Consider the following 18,551-nt stretch of genomic DNA (forward strand, 5'->3'; position numbering starts at 1 on the left):
ACTCTAATTATGCAATATGCTACATTTTATTATAACATATGCAAATGTTAATTTGAACTTATATCTATATTGGCAATAAAATTAGTCTCTTTAGTCATATTCTATAAATTTATTAGCAATTTGTAGAAGGTTAAACTAATTATTAAATACTAGGTCATTCATATAAACAGAAAATTTTTTGTGATTGTTTTGTTTATTTTTTTTGAGTCGGAGTCTGGCACAGTTGCTGGGGCTGCAATGCAATAGTGTGATCCCAGCTCACTGCAACCTCCGGCTCCCTGCAACCTCCGGCTCCCATGTTCAAGCGATTCTCCTGCCTCAGCTTCTCCAGTAGCTGGGATTACAGGCGCCCCTGCTACGTATCAGCTTTGATTTCTCAGCAGTTTAGAGCAGGTGAACATGATGGGTAGAAGGAATGACACAAATGTGGCTGACTTCATCCTTACGGGACTGTCAGACTCTGAAGAGGTCCAGATGGCTCTGTTTATGCTATTTCTCCTGATATACCTAATTACTATGCTGGGGAATATGGGGATGATATTGATAATTTGTCTGGACCTCCAGCTTCACACTCCCATGTATTTTTTCCTTACTCACCTGTCATTTATTGACCTCAGTTACTCAACTGTCATCACACCTAAAACCTTAGCGAACTTACTGACTTCCAACTATATTTCCTTCACGGGCTGCTTTGCCCAGATGTTCTTTTTTGTCTTCTTGGGTACTGCTGAATGTTATCTTCTCTCCTCAATGGCCTATGATCGCTATGCAGCGATCTGCAGTCCTCTACACTACACAGTTATTATGTCCAAAAGGCTCTGCCTCGCTCTCATCACTGGGCCTTATGTGATTGGCTTTATGGACTCCTTTGTCAATGTGGTTTCCATGAGCAGATTGCATTTCTGTGACTCAAACATAATTCATCACTTTTTCTGTGACACTTCCCCAATTTTAGCTCTGTCCTGCACTGACACAGACAACACTGAAATGCTGATATTCATTATCGCTGGTTCCACCCTGATGGTGTCCCTTATCACAATATCTGCATCCTATGTGTCCATTCTCTCTACCATCCTGAAAATTAATTCCACTTCAGGAAAGCAGAAAGCTTTCTCTACTTGCGTCTCTCATCTCTTGGGAGTCACCATCTTCTATGGAACTATGATTTTTACTTACTTAAAGCCAAGAAAGTCTTATTCCTTGGGAAGAGATCAAGTGGCTTCTGTGTTTTATACTATTGTGATTCCCATGCTGAATCCACTCATTTATAGTCTTAGAAACAAAGAAGTGAAAAATGCTCTCATTAGAGTCATGCAGAGAAGACAGGACTCCAGGTAATTAAAATAGCAGGAATGGAACATTTAATCTCATCTTTTCTTTCATTCCTATTGGGTATTTTCTTAGTCTCTCTATAAAAACAATTGAATCCTTTAATTTATTTGCATTTCTGTTGTGCTACTCTTTGCTTGACTAAACATGATTTAAAACATTTCAAGGCATATGTTTTTAGAAATCCAAATGGTAATTAGAATCATAATATGTGTGTCATGTTTTGAAGCAACTGATGTGGAAAATAAGAAAATATGGTTGTCATTTTTAATTATATTATTCAAATTCTTATGTATTCTCCAATTGTAGATAAATTTATTATGGAAAGAATATTTGAGACACGGTGATAATAGTTTTAGATGTTATTCCATTTATTATGTGGGGAAGAATTATAGCAGAGTGGATAGGAGTACTTACTTTGGAATAAAATTTTCCAAGAGTTAGATTCTAAATATGCTACACTTTTAGATGTATAGCCATTAATATGTTACCTAAAGCTTAAGCCTCCTTTCCCTAAGTGCACAAGATAAATAATAACTCCAAATCTGATCAGAGGGTAGTTGTAGAGTATTTAAAGCGATAATAATTAATGCTTCCCCTTATCATTAGAAGACCTACATTACTGCACAATGCCTTTTTTCAAGAATGTAAAATTGTGTTTTACAAATTACTTTCGGTTAATTTAATTGACAGAACTAAAAAGAAAAAAAATCAGCAGCTCACAATTTTGGATTTCAGAAGTAAAATATTTCAGTAGAATTATGTTATAGAAAAAATAGCATATATTAATATAATGTTAGAGAAAATTTGAAAATATTATAAAATATTGAAGAAAATAGAAATCCTCTACAAATATTGAGTTTTGGCTGCTCTTCCTGTGGAGTAGCCATTCTTTTGTTTATTTACTTCTCTAATAAACTCGTTTTCAGTTTTAGAAAAACAAATATTGAGTTTTGTGCATGTTCTTCTAGATCAATAGTTTCAAATACGTGCACATATATAACGCATATAAACAAAAATTTCTCTCACTTTCTACATACTGATTTTCAGCTTTCTGTATTCATTTACAAGTTTAACATTAGATAATCTCTTTGTCATCGACAAATCTAACATAAAGTTTTTCTTGATACATGGGCACAATCAAGTCTCATTTCACAATGTTTTGGACTTGAAATATAAATTCATCACATTAAAAATCTACATGCCGTGATATGTCCTTTGCATGCTAAACAGGTGAAAACTGGATTTCCGTAATGTGTCAAATTGCTTCTTTATTAAAATCCTGTGTGTTTTTAAAAATCATTGCCTTTCTCCTGTTTTCTACAGGTTTGTTTCAGTTTTAAAATAACTCCTTGAATTAAATGCTTTATTCATTGATTTTACATTTCTTAATACAGAAAAGATGTAAAGCAAAGAATTGACAATGAATTCAGTTGTTGTGACATCCCATCAATTTTAGTCAGGTAGTGTGCTTAAATGTCTTTTATTTTTAAATGTTTTCCTTACATATTCTGGAAACACAGTTTTGTTTTTATCTGCTATTTGAAGGATATTTTAGAAGCTAGTTTTTATTTTCCAAGTATTTGTCTTTTTTGTTTAAACTTTTGTAACTGTTACTAGATAGATTGTTTTCATTTATATATTGAAATTTTTGTTTGTACAATTATATTTGATTTTTTCTAAGTGCATTTGGAATGTTTAAAATAGACTGTATCCTCTATTTCAGGAGTTAACATTTTAATAAAATTTCACTTATTCAAACTGCCAACTAATGTATTCAAATCTTTTAAATACATATTGTTTCCTCTTAATTTATTTCACAATTTTGTTCATCAAGTATTAATGCCATGTAAAATTATTATAATTTAATTTTTGCTTTGATATCCATTTTTTCAGGAATATATATTTATAGATCCCTGTATTTGTTTTCATTTGCAATTAGAAATAAGTATTTAATCGACATTTTTTATTTAATAATGTTTTTGGCTCATTCTTATCTAATAAATGCATAATATAAGTTCATGTATTTACAGGTTCTTTCCATTTTTCTATTTATTTCTATAAGCTATGGTTTTATCTTGCTTTCATTTATGTCTACTTCTATGATTTAGAAAATGGATCCTGTCAATTTGGGTTGCAAAGATGGCCAACAGAATCTATCACTTTGTGGTCAACACATGGTGAGAAATTGCTTACATTCTAATTTAATGAGGACCACCCTATCATCTTCATAACATAGGCTAAAACATATTCACATAATGTTACTAAAAAGTATACAATAATCTATGCACAACATGAAAGATTTAGACTGTTCACATTTGGCCTATACTTTCCCTATTATATTGGTGTAAAGTATACTTTATGTAAGATATTGTCTAATTGAAGACATAGTTGTCCGGTTCATAGTGTCATGCCAAAATGCCCTATGATATAAATATGAAAAAAACCCTGTCATTGAGCATGGCAAGATATGAACAGCTATTTTTACTTCCACATAATTATGGCTAGAGGAAAACAATAATAATATATTTTTCTGAGCACTTTCCATGGTCAGGCAATATTCAAAGGCTTTATGTATATCTAATTAACATAATTTATTGTTATAATTTAACTGTCAGGTCAGTACTAGCAATATGTAAAGTTTAATCTCACATTAATGGAAAACCACCCTTTACTTGTTCAAGCAGACTTAAGAATTTTCTTGGAATTTTCTTCTTATTGAACACACTTTACTTCCTTTCCATCAGCATATTAAGGTGATTCTAAATATAGACTATATTTGGTGTCTGTTTTAACATGTTTTTGCCGCCATCGTGGCCAAGATAACTATATTTTCCACTTCAGAATTATTGCTTCAATATTGTAGAATGCACCTAACTTTTTTTCTTATTCCTCTTGAGTCTAATCTCAATGTAGGAGCCAGAGTTATACTGTTAAACAGTAGGTTAGATCATAATTTTTCTTCACAAACCCTATATAATATTTCTGAAATACGGCCTGAAATTTTCCATTTTCTTTTTCCTGAAACTTTTTTTCCCCAAAGATAACTGCATCATTTTTTTCTTATCCTTTTCTTGACAAGAAAATCTCTCACCACCCTATTAAAACTGGTACCTGTTCACATCCTCTTTCAAACATTCTTCTTTTTTCATAGCACTTATTCCCATCTGATGTTCTAAATATTTTTCTTGTGCCTTTTATTTTGTGTCAGTTTTCCCCTATTATCATGTAAGCTCTATGAGCATAGGACTTTCCCCCAGTACCTAGAACAGTACCTTAATAAATGTATTTAAAGACTGAATTTTATAGATCATGAAACTGGAACACAGAGAGATTCAATAACTTCTCCCACTTTTTAAAAAATACAATGGTTTACTACTATAATCTCATTGAAACAAATAGAATTTGATATATTTTTAAAGACATAAAAAAAACAGAGGTTATTAAAAGGTATATGCCATTAATATACATTCTCTAGGGCTGCTGAAGGAGGATGGTGTGATTTTGGCAGTACTAGCTAAATCTCAAATATATATGTACAGTCCGATTTACAGAAAAATAACTCAATAAAGAAAGACCAGTTTATGTAAGATATTGTCTAATCGAAGACATAGTCCTCTGGTTCTTAGTGTCCTGCCAAAGTGCCATATAAGTATGAAAAAACCTGTAATTCAGCATAGCAAGATATGAACAGCTATTTTTACTTCCAAATAATTATGGCTAGATGAAAATAGTAATAATATATTAATTATTATATTGATGGGATGATGCTGGCGAGAAAACTTGTATTTATCAGAATAAAGGATTTTCTGATCCAAAAAATAAAAAAAATTAAAATGATTCAGAAACAGAGAGACCCAACTACAACAGAAGTATTCTTAAATATAACCTGCAGAATTTTCTCTGTTTTATCCAATTACTCTTGATCTGACTAGACTTGTGGGAGCTGTTTTTCACAGGGCAATCCTAGGACACAGGTTCTTTTGTGTTATTGCTCTATTTTCTCCTTGATGTTGTCCTCTTCTGTGTTATTGAAGAGAGTTAATCTAGTACGTTGTCCGCATTCCAGTCAGAGGAAAAGGTGAGATTTTTTGACACTGGGAAGGCAATTTCAAGCTCACTGTTCATATGGATGGTTTTTATGAATGTATTCAATTTATTAAGTTGGCATAGGGCTACCCTGGTTACCCATTTCTTCTGATGTAAGCTTCTTTAGAGAATTGTACTTTTCATTTAATAGTTTTCATTTAAGTACTTTTCATTTAAGTTTATTAGCAAAATATTGTTTATAATATTCTTCTTTTCTTTCCATACTTGTGGGGATCATAATAAAATGCCTTATTTCATTCCTGATATTGGTAATATTTATCCTCTCTCTTCTTGGTGGTGACCCTGCATTGTGAAATGCACGGTTTATGTATTATAGTTTAAATAAAATAATCTACAACATATCTTTTCACATAAGACCCTTAGGGTAATGTCAAGTCAGATCTTCTCTTCCATTCATTTTGCTATTTTTTGTGGTAAATTTTACTGTTATGTATGGTTTAAACCCAGAATGCACCAGCATAGTTTTGCTAGATATTTATTTTTTAAAGCAATTAAAATGTCCAATATTTGTTATTTTTTATTTTCAGTTATACATTTTTAGTGCTATTTCTTTATTTGTGTGAAGCCATGTTTTCTTATGTTATTACAGACCCTCTACTTCAAAAATAGTTGGAGCACAAGTCTCTTGATTATCAATTATTTCAGCATAAGTAGGCACTGAGCATGTGTGTAGGTGTGTATGTATGTGTATTTATTTTCCTGAAAATAGGCTTCATTTAGTTTCACTTTTTGTATGTCTCCTTCCTGGGATCCTCTTCCTGGTATCCTCTTACCTTCTTGGACCAATGGTTTGATGGATTTCTTACTTTTACAAAATTATTCACCACTGTATCTTCAAATGCTTCTCAAGCTTCCGTTCTTCTCCATTATTCTTCTGTTTGTTATTAGACTACTTGACATTGCCATAGAGTTCTTGTATACTTTTGTTGCAACTTTTTTTCTTTAACTTTCTTTCTCTTTGATAAATTACTATTGGTTCATCTTCAGGTTCACAAATTGTTTCCTCATCCTTATGGACTCCACTGATAAGCTGGTTGAATGAATTCTTTGTCTCCAATATTGTGAGCGTGTGTTTGGAGAGTTGGGTGGGTGGCCCAGTACTTCACTGGACACTTCCTGTAGTCACTATCTGATGAAATTTCTGTCATATTTATGCATGTTCCTTACTCTCTCCACTATAACGTTTATTCTTGTAGTTGTAAATGCTCTTTAGTCAACAACCATCAGGAGCATCTGTATTTGAAAAATTGATGTTATTAGTAAATCTCATAAGCATTTGGAAGGGGCCTGCAGAGAAAACTTTTAAGAGTGAATGTAAATCCTTTCAATCTAGAACTTTCTGATTTTCTCAATAGTACACACTTGGATTTAAGTTTTCTTTTTTTTTTTAATTTAGCTAATTTATCCCTACATACCTGTATGGTGGCCTCATCTTTCTCTCACCCTTTGCCAAAAGTGAAACAGTTCATGTGTCCCATTTGCAGCACAGCCTTAGTTCCAAGATAGACTCACAACAATTATGACTTCATAGGTTAACTGAAGTGTTTTAAATAGGTTGGGAGCAAGGTTCTTTGTAGCTTTCTACACCCTATGTGGAAAGAGAAGCTCTGTATACCCTTTGAATCCTACCCATTGGTATGACTTCAAATATTACTCTTCTGGGTAAATCCACACTTACCACTGCAGTATCTCATTCTGCATCTTGAATGGGATCTCATAATCCATCCAGATATAACTCATCACATCTACTCTTCTCTTAATATTTTAGTTCTTTGCTCTTTTTTTCTCCTCTCTTTCTTTCTTTTTTTTGTCTTTATCTTTTTGATCACTGAGTGCCAAAACCTGTAAACTCTTTATATCCCAATGAGTGGAATAAATTAGCAAGTTTATTAGGTTTAGTAGAAACCACTTCACCAATATTTTTAAGTGCATTCTTTTTCTCTTATTTCTGTCAGTGGCTATAGGAAAACTGATAATGTTTCCTAAAGTATTGTTAGAAGCAAAAAAAGTAAGTTGGTAAGGTAAAAAGATCAGTCAATTCTTTCAATCCATATATAACAAGCAAAAGGAACTCTGTAGTTAGCTAAGTTAGGTTTGAATCTCACATCACTCTTAAGAACCATGTGGCATCGAGCAAATTATTTAAGGTTTGTGTGCATTGTTTCCTTGTGTTTAATAAAATAAAACTACATAAGTTTCAGGATACAAAACCAATGTATAAAAATCACTAGCATTCCCATCCACCAAACAGCCAAGCTGAGAGCCAAATTAGGAACACAATCCCATTCACAATTGCCACAGAAATAGTAAAATATCTAGCAATAGACTAGGAAGATGAAAGAGTTTTATAATGAGAATTACAAAACACTGCTCAAAGAAATCAAAGATGACACAAACAAATAGAAAAACATTTCATGCCCATGGATAGAAAGAATCAATATCATTGATGTGGCCATACTGCCCAAATCAATGCTATTCGTATCAAACTACCAGTGACTTTCTTCAAAGGACTGGAAAAAACTATTATAAAATTTATACGAAACCAAAAAAGGTCCCAAATAGCCAAGGTAATAATTAAAAAAAGTGAAAAAGAACAAAGCTGGAGGCATCACAGTCCCCAACTTCACACTACACTACAGGGATACAGTAACCAAAACAGCATGGTACTGGTACAAAAACAGGCACATAGACCAATGGAACAGAATAGAGAAACTTGAACTAAGGCAACAAACTTACAGTTATCTGATCTTTGACAAAGCTGACAAAAACAAGCGATAGGAAGAGAACTCCGTATTCAATAAATGGTGCTGGGATAACTGGCTAGCCATATGCAGAAGATCGAAACTGGACCCCTTTCTTGTACTCTATACAAAATTTAACTTGAGATGGATTAAAGACTTCACTGTAAACACAAAACTATAAAAACCCTAGAAGACATCGTAGGCAATATTATTCTGGACATAGGAATGGGCAAAAATTTCATGATGAAGACACCAAAAGCAACCCAAACAAAAGCAAAAATTGACAAGGTATCTAACTAAACTAAAGAGCTTCTGCACAGCAAAAGAAATTCTCAACAGAGTAAATAGACAACTTATAGCATGGGAGAAAAATTTTGCATTCAGTGCCACTGACAAAGGTCTAATATCCAGCATCTATAAAGAGCTTAAACAAATTTACAAGAAAAAAACAATTCCATTAAAAAGTGGACAAAAGACTTAGACATTTTTCAAAAGAAGACATACATGTGACCAATAAGCATATGAATAAAACCTCAATATTACTGATCATGGGAGGTATGCAAATCAAAATGACAATGAGATGCCATCTCACCCCAGTGAGAATGGCTATTATTATTTTTTAACATTTAAGTTCAGGGGTATATGTGCAGGTTTGTAACATAGGTAAACTTGTGTCATGGGGGTTTGTAATACAGATTATGTTATCACCCAGTTATCAAGCCTAGTACCCATTAGTTATTTTTCCTGATGCTCTCCCTCCTCCCACTCTCCACCCTCAGACAGGGTCCAGTGTGTGTTGTTCCCCTCTACGTGTCCATGTGTTCTTCTCATTTAGCTCCCTATCCTTAGTAAACTAATCTAGGAACAGAAAAACAAATATCACATATTCTCACTTATAAGTGAGAATAGCTATTATTAAAACATCAAAATAATAACAGGTGCTGATGAGGTTATGAAGAAACGGGAATACTTATACGCTGTTGGCAGGAGTGTATATTATTCAACCATTGTGGAAAGCAATGTGATTCCTCAAAAACCTAAAAATAGAACTGCAGTTTGACCCAGCAATCCCATTACTGGGTATTTACTCAAAGAATATAAATTATTCTATCACAAAGACACATGCCTGTGAATGTTTATTGCAGCACTATTCAAAATAACAAAAGCATGAAATCAACCTCACTGCCCATTCACGATAGACTGACAAAGTAAATGTGATGTGTATACACCATGGAATACTATGCAGCCATAAAAAGAACAAGATCATGTCTTTTGCAGGAACATGGATGGAGCTGGAGAGGATTATTCTAAGTGAACTAACACAGCAACAGAAAACCGAATACCACATGTTATCACTTAAAAGTGGAGCTCAACACTGAGTACATGGTGGACACAAAGAAGGGAAGAGCAGGCACTGGGTCTTACTTGAGGCTGGAGAGTAGAAGAAGGGTGAGGAGGGAAAGGTATCAATCAAGCGCTATACTTATTATCTGGGTGACAAAATAATCTGTACACCAAACCCCAGTGTCCTGAAATTGATCTGTATAACAAACCTGCACATACGACTCTGAATCTAAAATAAAAGTTAAAAACTATAAAAATAAAGAATAAATTTATGTACTAATGACAAAAAGCCCCAGAATATTTGACATCAAAACTGACAGATAAGAAAGGAAAAAACATAATTTAACTTTCAATTTTAATATCAGTCTTAATAATTGAGAGAGGAAATAAAGAAGAAAAGAGCAATATTATAAAAGACTGGAAAAGCACTCTCCTCCTGACTAAAATCAATGAAACAATGATTAATCAAATGATATTAAACAACAATTCTTCAAGTAGGCTTTCTCAGAATTGTCACTATTAACATTCTGGACTGAGTAAGTTTTTTGTGTGAGGGGCTATCTTGTGAATTTTAGATTATTTTGCAGCTTAAGTAACATCTATCCTCTAGATAGCAATAACGTTTGTTCACACCACCTCAACACCATGAAATGAACAATATTTACAGAACTTGCCAAATGTTTTCTAGTGGGGAAACTCACTTCTAGTCAAAACCACTAGTCTAAGTTTATTGTAATTTAATTGGAAAATATTATTCAACTTAATTTGAAATATATTATTTGAATTTAATTTTAAGTATTTTGTTAAGCTACCCCTATCAATATATTATTAAAGCACTCCAATAATCTTTAAACTTGTTGTTCTGGATGCCTTTACTTCTGTGTATTCTTGACAAGTACATAGTTGTGCAGCTATCAGATGAGATAATCAATTTTAAAAATATACATATATTTATGTGCACAATAGAATTTGATGTGAATTGTTATGGTACCTTCTACATGTAATTGTAATTATTTGCCTACAAAGAACACAGAGAATTATTTCACTTTATAGTGAGCAGATCTTTACTGGTTGACAACTAAGATCGATATGAATTTTATTAACAGGGAGAAAACAGATCAGAAGGAATGTATGCCTTTGTTTTTTCAAGTTTGTTTCTTAATTTTATGAACAAAATAATGCCTGGTTTCTGTTGACAATGACTTTCCTCAGGGCATCTTTCACATCCTTGTTCCTGAGGCTCCAGATCAAAGGGTTCAACATGGGAATGACTACTGTGTAGAAGACAGAGGCCATCCTGTCTGTGTCAAGAGAATTTTCTGAGCATTAAGTACATAAGGAACAGGCTTCCACTGAACATCAATGATACAGAGGGGCAATAAGGGAGGCAAAGGCTGAGGATAATGTGAAAGTGTCATCAGGAAGCTATAGCTATAGGAGGCAGGCATAAGCTGAATGCAGACTCCTGGGTGGGGACATGGTGACCATATACAAGGGAGGGTTACAAATGACCAGGTATTGATCACAGGCCATGAAAGCTAGAGCAAGCACTCAATGGTCATGAAGGTGAGAGAGTAGCCTATGTGCATTGAAGGTTAATTTTTTTTGTTTGTACAAGAAACTTCCAAACATTTTGGATGTAATGACTGAAGCATAACAGAAACTTGAAAAGCCAAGTTGCTCAGAGAAAAAGTACTCGTATGCTTCCTGCATCATTTTTTTAAATGAGCAAATTAATTTATTTCCAAGAAAAAAGACAATTGATGTACAATCCACAAGCTGAATCCACATGGGAAGTCCTCTTCCAGAAAAATCCGTGTCTCTAAATTTAAAGCGTCCCACTCCTACTGCAATAAAGTAATGATTATTTTTGGCAGGCAGAAAATTCTTCATGACATGGATTTCAATAAATATTTATTTGGCACCTCTGGAGAGCGGGGATGTTTCTTTAGGAAAATTAAGACACCTATGTGGATAAATGTAAAAATGTTTCCAAATCCTTTGGGGTAAGCAGGATATGAAGCAAAATGGTGGAAAGCAAGATATGCACTTTGGTGTATAAACTTTTGGATTTTTGCTCTCTTTCTGTGAAGAATGGTGTGGGTATTTTGATAGGAATTGCTTTAATCTGTAGATTGTGTCGGATTGTATGAACATCTTAATAATGATTATTTCAACCCATGAACATGGTGTATCTTCAGATTTTCTTGTATCCTTTTCAATTTCTTTCATCAATGTTTTATAGTTTACATTGTAGAGATATTTTTCTTCTTTGGTTAAGTTTATTTCCAATTTTATTCTGGTATGTTTAAGAGCTTTGTGGTTGCTCTCTATAGTTATAAGTAGGTCACAAAGAACAGTGCTAGTCCCTAGTAATCATCAGAAGATGATCCTAGTGTCTGTAAGGGAGTTTTCTAAGTTTGATATGTTGGTTTCTGATTCTTTCCTAATCTCTATGGCCCAAGTCACAATACAGAAATTCTACACAATCTTCTCCTGTCAAAGTTCTTGTCACTGTAATATGATAGTCTTGCATTATGTCTTTCAGACTGTACATGTTCCTTAATAGATATTTATGAAGTGAATGCATAGAGGGTACAGCACAGGACACGTCATACCAAAGTGTCTTCATTTGCTCCACCTCTGTTTTCCACCTCCTACATTTTGTTTTTCCATCTCACTCCATTCTTATTGGCATTTTAGCTTTTCATCCTTGATATCATCTTTGGTCACATCTCCTCACATCACATCATTTGGCAGGAAACAACATCTCTTTGACTTAGCGTTGTAAGGATTCACTCCTTCCTAGCTCAAAATTCTCATTTCCTTTAATAAATAATATTTTTATAAACCTGCTTTTTAATTTGCAATATCAATAGTGGTGGATAAACACTCATATATATATATATATACATATATATATATGGTAAATTCGTAGTGAATCATTTCATTACTATAAACATTGCATTTAAAAAAATATGCAACACTTTTTTAAAAAAAGCTGGGCAATAAATGAAAGTAATAGAGGACACCCAAGTGTGGAGATCCACAGAAGACAGGACATGTAAAACAGACAGGATTGAATATTTTTATGAAGAAACCTCTGAAGATTAAGATACCCAGAAATCTCCTTCCAAATAAAGTTGTACTCATAGCACCTTTAGTTTGCATAACACAAAATTTATTACAAAGGAAAAAAAACATACATCTGAAGTGACTTTATCATTAAGCACTCAGTGTTTTAATATTTTTCCCTACTTTAGCATCAAAATAAAGTCATATTTTCTGGAATACTCTTCACAGTACCAGGCTAGTATAGATGCCCAAACATTTCTGGCAAATTAATTTCTAAGAAGGATAATTCTTCTTCATTAGGAATTCCCAGATTATTACATGCATACACATAAATAGTACTCCATTCATTTATTATCGCACTAGGTAAACCAATGATTTTTCAACTGATAAACTTTCATTGCATTATAATATTTAGGGTTGAAAATTTAATTAAAAACCTGACATCAATATATAATAGATCTGGTAAAATTCATTATATTTCATTTGTCATATTTGGCTACAAACAATTTTATGGTCTTCTAGCATTTCTTCCTAAATCTAAAAATCGTCATTTGAGGACCTTGTTAATAGTTTATAAAAACTGAGTTTGGTGGAACAAATTTTGTTATTAAACATGTGGTTATATTATTCCATTGTTCAATAGAAGGCCTAACTAGAAAACGTATTCAGTGGAATCCAAAGATGACTTTTTATAAAAAAAAATTATGATGGAAATGTAATGCACAGTAAAAATGGTAATGAATTTGGGGCTGTGGAAAAGTGATTATGTTACCTCAAAAATCTCATCTTATGCAAACAAGATAGCTTTTTCCTGCCTTTTCATTCTTTCACCAAGTGGAAGAAAGATTGGCGTGAAAAGTAGACTGAATATCTCAACACCAAGGCAAATTAAAAGATATCCAATCACTACTTTTCCAGTTACTTGAGTCTAATTTTGTACTGTAGAGTTGTGTTTTATTTCCTTTTTAATATTATAATGATTCATATCATTCATAATTATTCATATCATATCATAATTATTCATACCATTTCATAATTATTCATAATTATTCATGACTGAAGATTTAGTTTCTTTGGTCCTTTAGTCCTGAAGGAACTCTTTAACACTAGAACCTACTTACAAGTAAACTGAACACACACACAGAATGTCAACATAATCTTCCATATGTATCTTCCAGTCTAGTTCTTTATTTGTAGGATATATTCCTAAGTTTCAATGCCAGAATCCCCATTGGCACTTATAATATGAGTTTTTTGACTTTTGCCTTATGATTTTTATTTGATAAGTCTGGGATATAGTCTGATTATTCCTATATATTATAAGTTGTACAATAGGTGTAAGTGTACACTTACGGATCAAAAACTATCAGAAAATAAGAACAAAAATTCAAAAAATATTTCTAATGATGTAAGAAACTCCCGTGAACAAGTTGTTTTAAAGTTTATTAATATACAAAAATAGAACATTTGTTTTACCTATGAAGGATGAATGATATTTAGAGGAAGGAGAAAAGGAAATTTTTATAAAGTCTGATGTTTACAAAGCAAACCCAGTATAAAAGCATATTCAGTGATAGTAGTCTGAGCATTTTATTTAAAAATTGCAGAAAATATATTAATTGGAATAAAATATTTTCAATTATATGATGAGGATTTAAAATATGTATTAATTGATAGTATGTCTTTATTGTATATTCAAACAATATTAAGAGTTAAAGAGCTTTATTTTAAATATTATTGTCAGTTCAAATTTGCTAACTTTGTTGTAAAAATGATTTTAGTCATCTGTAGTTACAGTTTTTCAAGATGCAGGCATCCACTCTACCAATCATACCCAGAAAGAAGAAAAGGAGTCCACAGAATGAAAAATATTCACTTTAATTCTCTTGTTCCTATTTTGTAGCTCTGTTAAAACTTAATCTTTTAAAAACTGATATGCTCCTTACTCCTGAAAATATTTTATTCAAACTGGTTACCTGATTATTTCTGGGCAAAGTTAATAAATAATATTTTTGTTTTGTATTACTCTCATAACTCAAAATGTTTCCACGTATTTTTTTTTAATTCAATGATCTTTAAATCTTACCTCTTGGTAATTCTTAGGATTGCTTGTAAACTTACTTTTATTTCTCTTACATAATGGCAGGTTACATGAACTATCTCTTCATTTATTTATAGAGCTCTAAAATTACATTGATTTAAAGGAGTAACATGGATTTTCCATGAATTTCTTTAAGGCAACCTTTACATCATTATTCCTCAGGCTGTAGATCAAGGGATTCAGCATAGGAATCACCAATGTGTAAAACACAGAAGCCATCTTATCAGTATCCAGTGAGTGGTTGGTTTGGGGCTGCAAATACATAAATAGCATTGTCCCATAGAAAACCGTGACTGCTATCATATGCGAAGCGCAGGTGGAAAAGGCTTTTTTCCTTCCTTCTGGTGAACGTATCCTTAGAATGGACAAAACAATATTGAAATAAGATACTAGAACTGTAATCATGGAAAAAACCAAATTTGTTGCTGCAGATATAAAGACTATTGTTTCTGGTATGTAAGTATCAGAGCAAGATAATGCTAACAGAGGTGCAATATCACAGTAAAAATGATTGATTATATTAGAAGAGCAATAAGACACAGAGAATATACAAGGTGAAACCACAATAGCTGTAGAAAAGCCATAGAGGTACGTGAGGGACACCAGCAGGAGGCAGAGCCGCCGAGACACCACCACCATGTAGAGCAGAGGGTTACAAATGGCCACATAGCGATCATAGGCCATCACAGCCAGCATCATTACCTCCGATACAATAAAGAACAAGAACCCTCCCAGTTGGGTGGCACATTCATAGAATGAGGTAGTTTTCTTCTTTATTAAAAAGTTCATCAGCATTTTAGGGGCAATGACAGTAGAGTTGCCAAGATTGATGATAGCTAGATGTCGCAGGAAAAAGTACATGGGGGTTTGAAGTCGAGAGTCAACACTGGTGAGGGTGATGATGCCCAGGTTCCCTGCCATGGTCAGCACATAGAGCACCAGGAAGACCAGGAAGAGGGGAATCTGGAGCTCTGGACAGCTAGAGACACCTGTGAGAATAAACTCAGTGACCCTGGTGAAATTTTCAGGAGCCATGTCAGAGTTTGGAAATTCATCTGTTTGAGGAAGAAAATAAGTGGTTATAGACGTTAAGGAATCATTTTCTAGGACTTCCACTAGATGGCAAGGACAATTCCTGGGTGTGATCTTCTTGTCATGTATTAATCTAATTCTGTTATTAAACTCAGTATTCTCAGTCTAATAAATCAGCTTTGCAATCACTTGGGAGAGAGTAAAGCAAGTATGGTAAATTTAGTATGGTAAAGTAAATAGTTGTTTCAGCATCCTGCAACACTTTGAGGGTTTACTGCCTTGCAGTGTAATTGAATTAAGAATATGTTCTTAGCTTACAAACATTTGAAGCTGGGATGTATCTGATGATTTTTGCACTGATCATGAGAAAGGCTTAAGAAATTGTGTATCGCCAAATAATCCAATGGCTACTTGCAATTTCCTAATCTGATAATTCTTCCTTTGCCTCAAGAATAGGTACTATACTCTTCATTTTAAGAATTATATCCTTTTATAACATGTATTAGATCTATATTGAGCTTGCAAATTACAACATGCATGTTTGTTTACTACTTTTTCTCTTTCCATTTTATTAACTCAAACAAAAATACATGGATAAATCTCTTCAGATCTATTTTTCAGGTAGCTGTTTCTCTTCTTAGGTTTCCATAAATAATATCAGTAAAATTTTGTGCAGGCGTGGTGGCTCAAGCCGGTAATCCCAGCACTTTGGGAGGCCGAGGCGGGCAGATCATGAGGTCAGGAGATGGAGACCACCCTGGCTAACACAGTGAAATCCCTCTCTACAAAAAAAAAAAAAAAAAAAAAAAAATTAGCCCTGCGTCGTGGCGGGCGCCTGTAGTCCCAGCTACTCGGGAGGCTGAGGCAGGAGAATGGCGTGAACCCTGGAGGCGGAGCTTGCAGTGAGCCGAGATTGCGCCAGTGAGCCGAGATTGCGCCACTGCACTCCAGCCTGGGCGACAGAGCGAGACTCCGTCTCAAAAAAAAAAAAAAAATCAGTAAGATTTTTATCATTTTTGTAATTCCTCAACATTATGCTTTCCTGAGTACTACTTTCTATTTCTCCCTCTCATGACTCTTCTTTTCCTTGTGCTAAAAGTTCATACAATTCTCCGTGTTTTTTTCATGATTTTTCTTTTAATTCAATTTTTTGTTTATAAAATGTTATATTTCTTAAATTTACACAATACACCTGCTCTTAATTTTAGCTGATCTGTTTTTTTTACGCTTTTTGATATTTATATTATTGTAACAGGAATAAACACCTTCATTTTGAGGGTTTTTATGATAATTATGTTGCATGTATTTGCCATAGATTCAGCGTGCTATTTTAGTATGGATGAACACTTTCCTAGAGTTGTATATTTTAATCATGATTATTTGCCCCTAAGTGAATTCATGTCCTGTTGGAGTCACAATTGATAGTTCCAGTGGTGGGCACCTGGTCCAAATAAGTCTTATTATATAGTTCTTTATTTTAAAGTTCACAATTAAGTTCCAGAAAGTTAAGAATATATTATCACACAGATCTGAATTTTAAAAGCCCAGAGCTATTCAGTTTCTCTCCTTCTAAAAGAGATAGAATAGAAAGAAAAACAAATGATTATTCTACAGTGAGAAAAAATAAAGAAGTGACTACTTAAAAAAAAAAACAGAGAAATAACACCAAAATGACTCCTAACATTGTTGGATATCTGGTACCAGTTTGTTTGATGATACCAAGCATAAATTTTTCCTTTGGGTTCTGTGAATTATCCTCTTATTTTCCACATATTTATTAAAATTCTACTTTGTTCCAGGCTATGTTCGAGCTTCAGATAAATTACCTGACCCTCAGATCGTGAATATGTTATTGTAATGATAGGGAAGAGAAAAATCTGTGAAGAAGGCATATAAACACAATAATTGCAGATTTAAATAAGCATAATAAGTAAAACAAACAAGATAATATACTAGGATAACCTGGGAGAGTACTATCACATGGAATATTAATATTAATACTTTTACAAGGAAGGCTCTTCTGAGAAGGTGGCATTTGAATTGAAACCTAAAGGTTGAGAAGGAATTAGCTATTTAATCAGTCACAGGAAGGGCATTCCAGGATTCCAGGCAAGAATTAATTTCTTGAAAATGCGTATCTGGGAAAAAATATGGCCTATGCCACATCTGTTCTTCATTCAGATAAAGTTATCCTGCCTTTAGAATATGTTCTTATATATGCTGTAACGTGCATAGATAGGAAATGAGAATAGGACAGGAGGGGCACTAGGTAAATAATGATAGACAAAGATCCTTGTTAAAAATAGATGAAAAACATAAAACATTAAGTTAATAGCCCTATATTGCAAGGGAGGAAATAGTTTTGCAGAGTATAGGGGCCTTCAACATCTTTGGTGATAACCTAGTTTAAATTCTGCCCTTAAAAATTGTCAATGATCAATGTTTCTACTTACTTCAACAGAGAATCTGCTTTGCTTTCTACTTCTTTAGCCCTCACAGGTAGCTACAGAATAGATTTAAGGTTTTTTTCTAAAACCCTTGAGACTCATTTGGTTGAAGTTTCAATCTGATTCAAGGATAAAAAATTGTACATAATTACCTGAGGGAGACTGCCTTGGATATTTGTTAATTATTCTCAGAATTTTCCATTAGAAAAAGTCATAATATTTTATGTTTCAGTCTAACTGAATAATTGAATTATGCAATATGACTAAACACAGGAAATTATAAATATGACTTTGTCAGCATTTCAGTTACACAGTATTTTGCTCATATTAAGTATACCACACACAGACACCCACATATGCAATTTGTTAGTA

General features: G+C 33.3%; 2 protein-coding genes across 2 annotated transcripts; one reads left to right on the top strand and one right to left on the bottom strand.

The window, feature by feature from the left end:
• The first annotated feature begins 399 nt into the window (after nt 1–399).
• Nucleotides 400–1,338, top strand: OR8H3 (olfactory receptor family 8 subfamily H member 3). The gene has a single exon (XM_521946.3). The coding sequence runs from the start codon at nt 400–402 to the stop codon at nt 1,336–1,338; it is 939 nt and encodes a 312-aa protein (XP_521946.3).
• Nucleotides 1,339–12,740: 11,402 nt separating this feature from the next.
• Nucleotides 12,741–18,214, bottom strand: LOC100609139 (olfactory receptor 8J3). Its single transcript, XM_054661731.2, has 2 exons — nt 18,186–18,214; nt 12,741–16,514 (listed from the first exon to the last, which is right to left on the bottom strand). Exon 2 carries the CDS (start codon nt 15,733–15,735, stop codon nt 14,788–14,790), a length of 948 nt encoding a protein of 315 aa, XP_054517706.1. The 5' UTR covers nt 15,736–16,514; nt 18,186–18,214; the 3' UTR covers nt 12,741–14,787.
• Nucleotides 18,215–18,551: the final 337 nt, after the last annotated feature.

The sequence above is a fragment of the Pan troglodytes genome, chromosome 9 (assembly GCF_028858775.2).
Source record: "Pan troglodytes isolate AG18354 chromosome 9, NHGRI_mPanTro3-v2.0_pri, whole genome shotgun sequence".
Taxonomy (NCBI): domain Eukaryota; kingdom Metazoa; phylum Chordata; class Mammalia; order Primates; family Hominidae; genus Pan; species Pan troglodytes.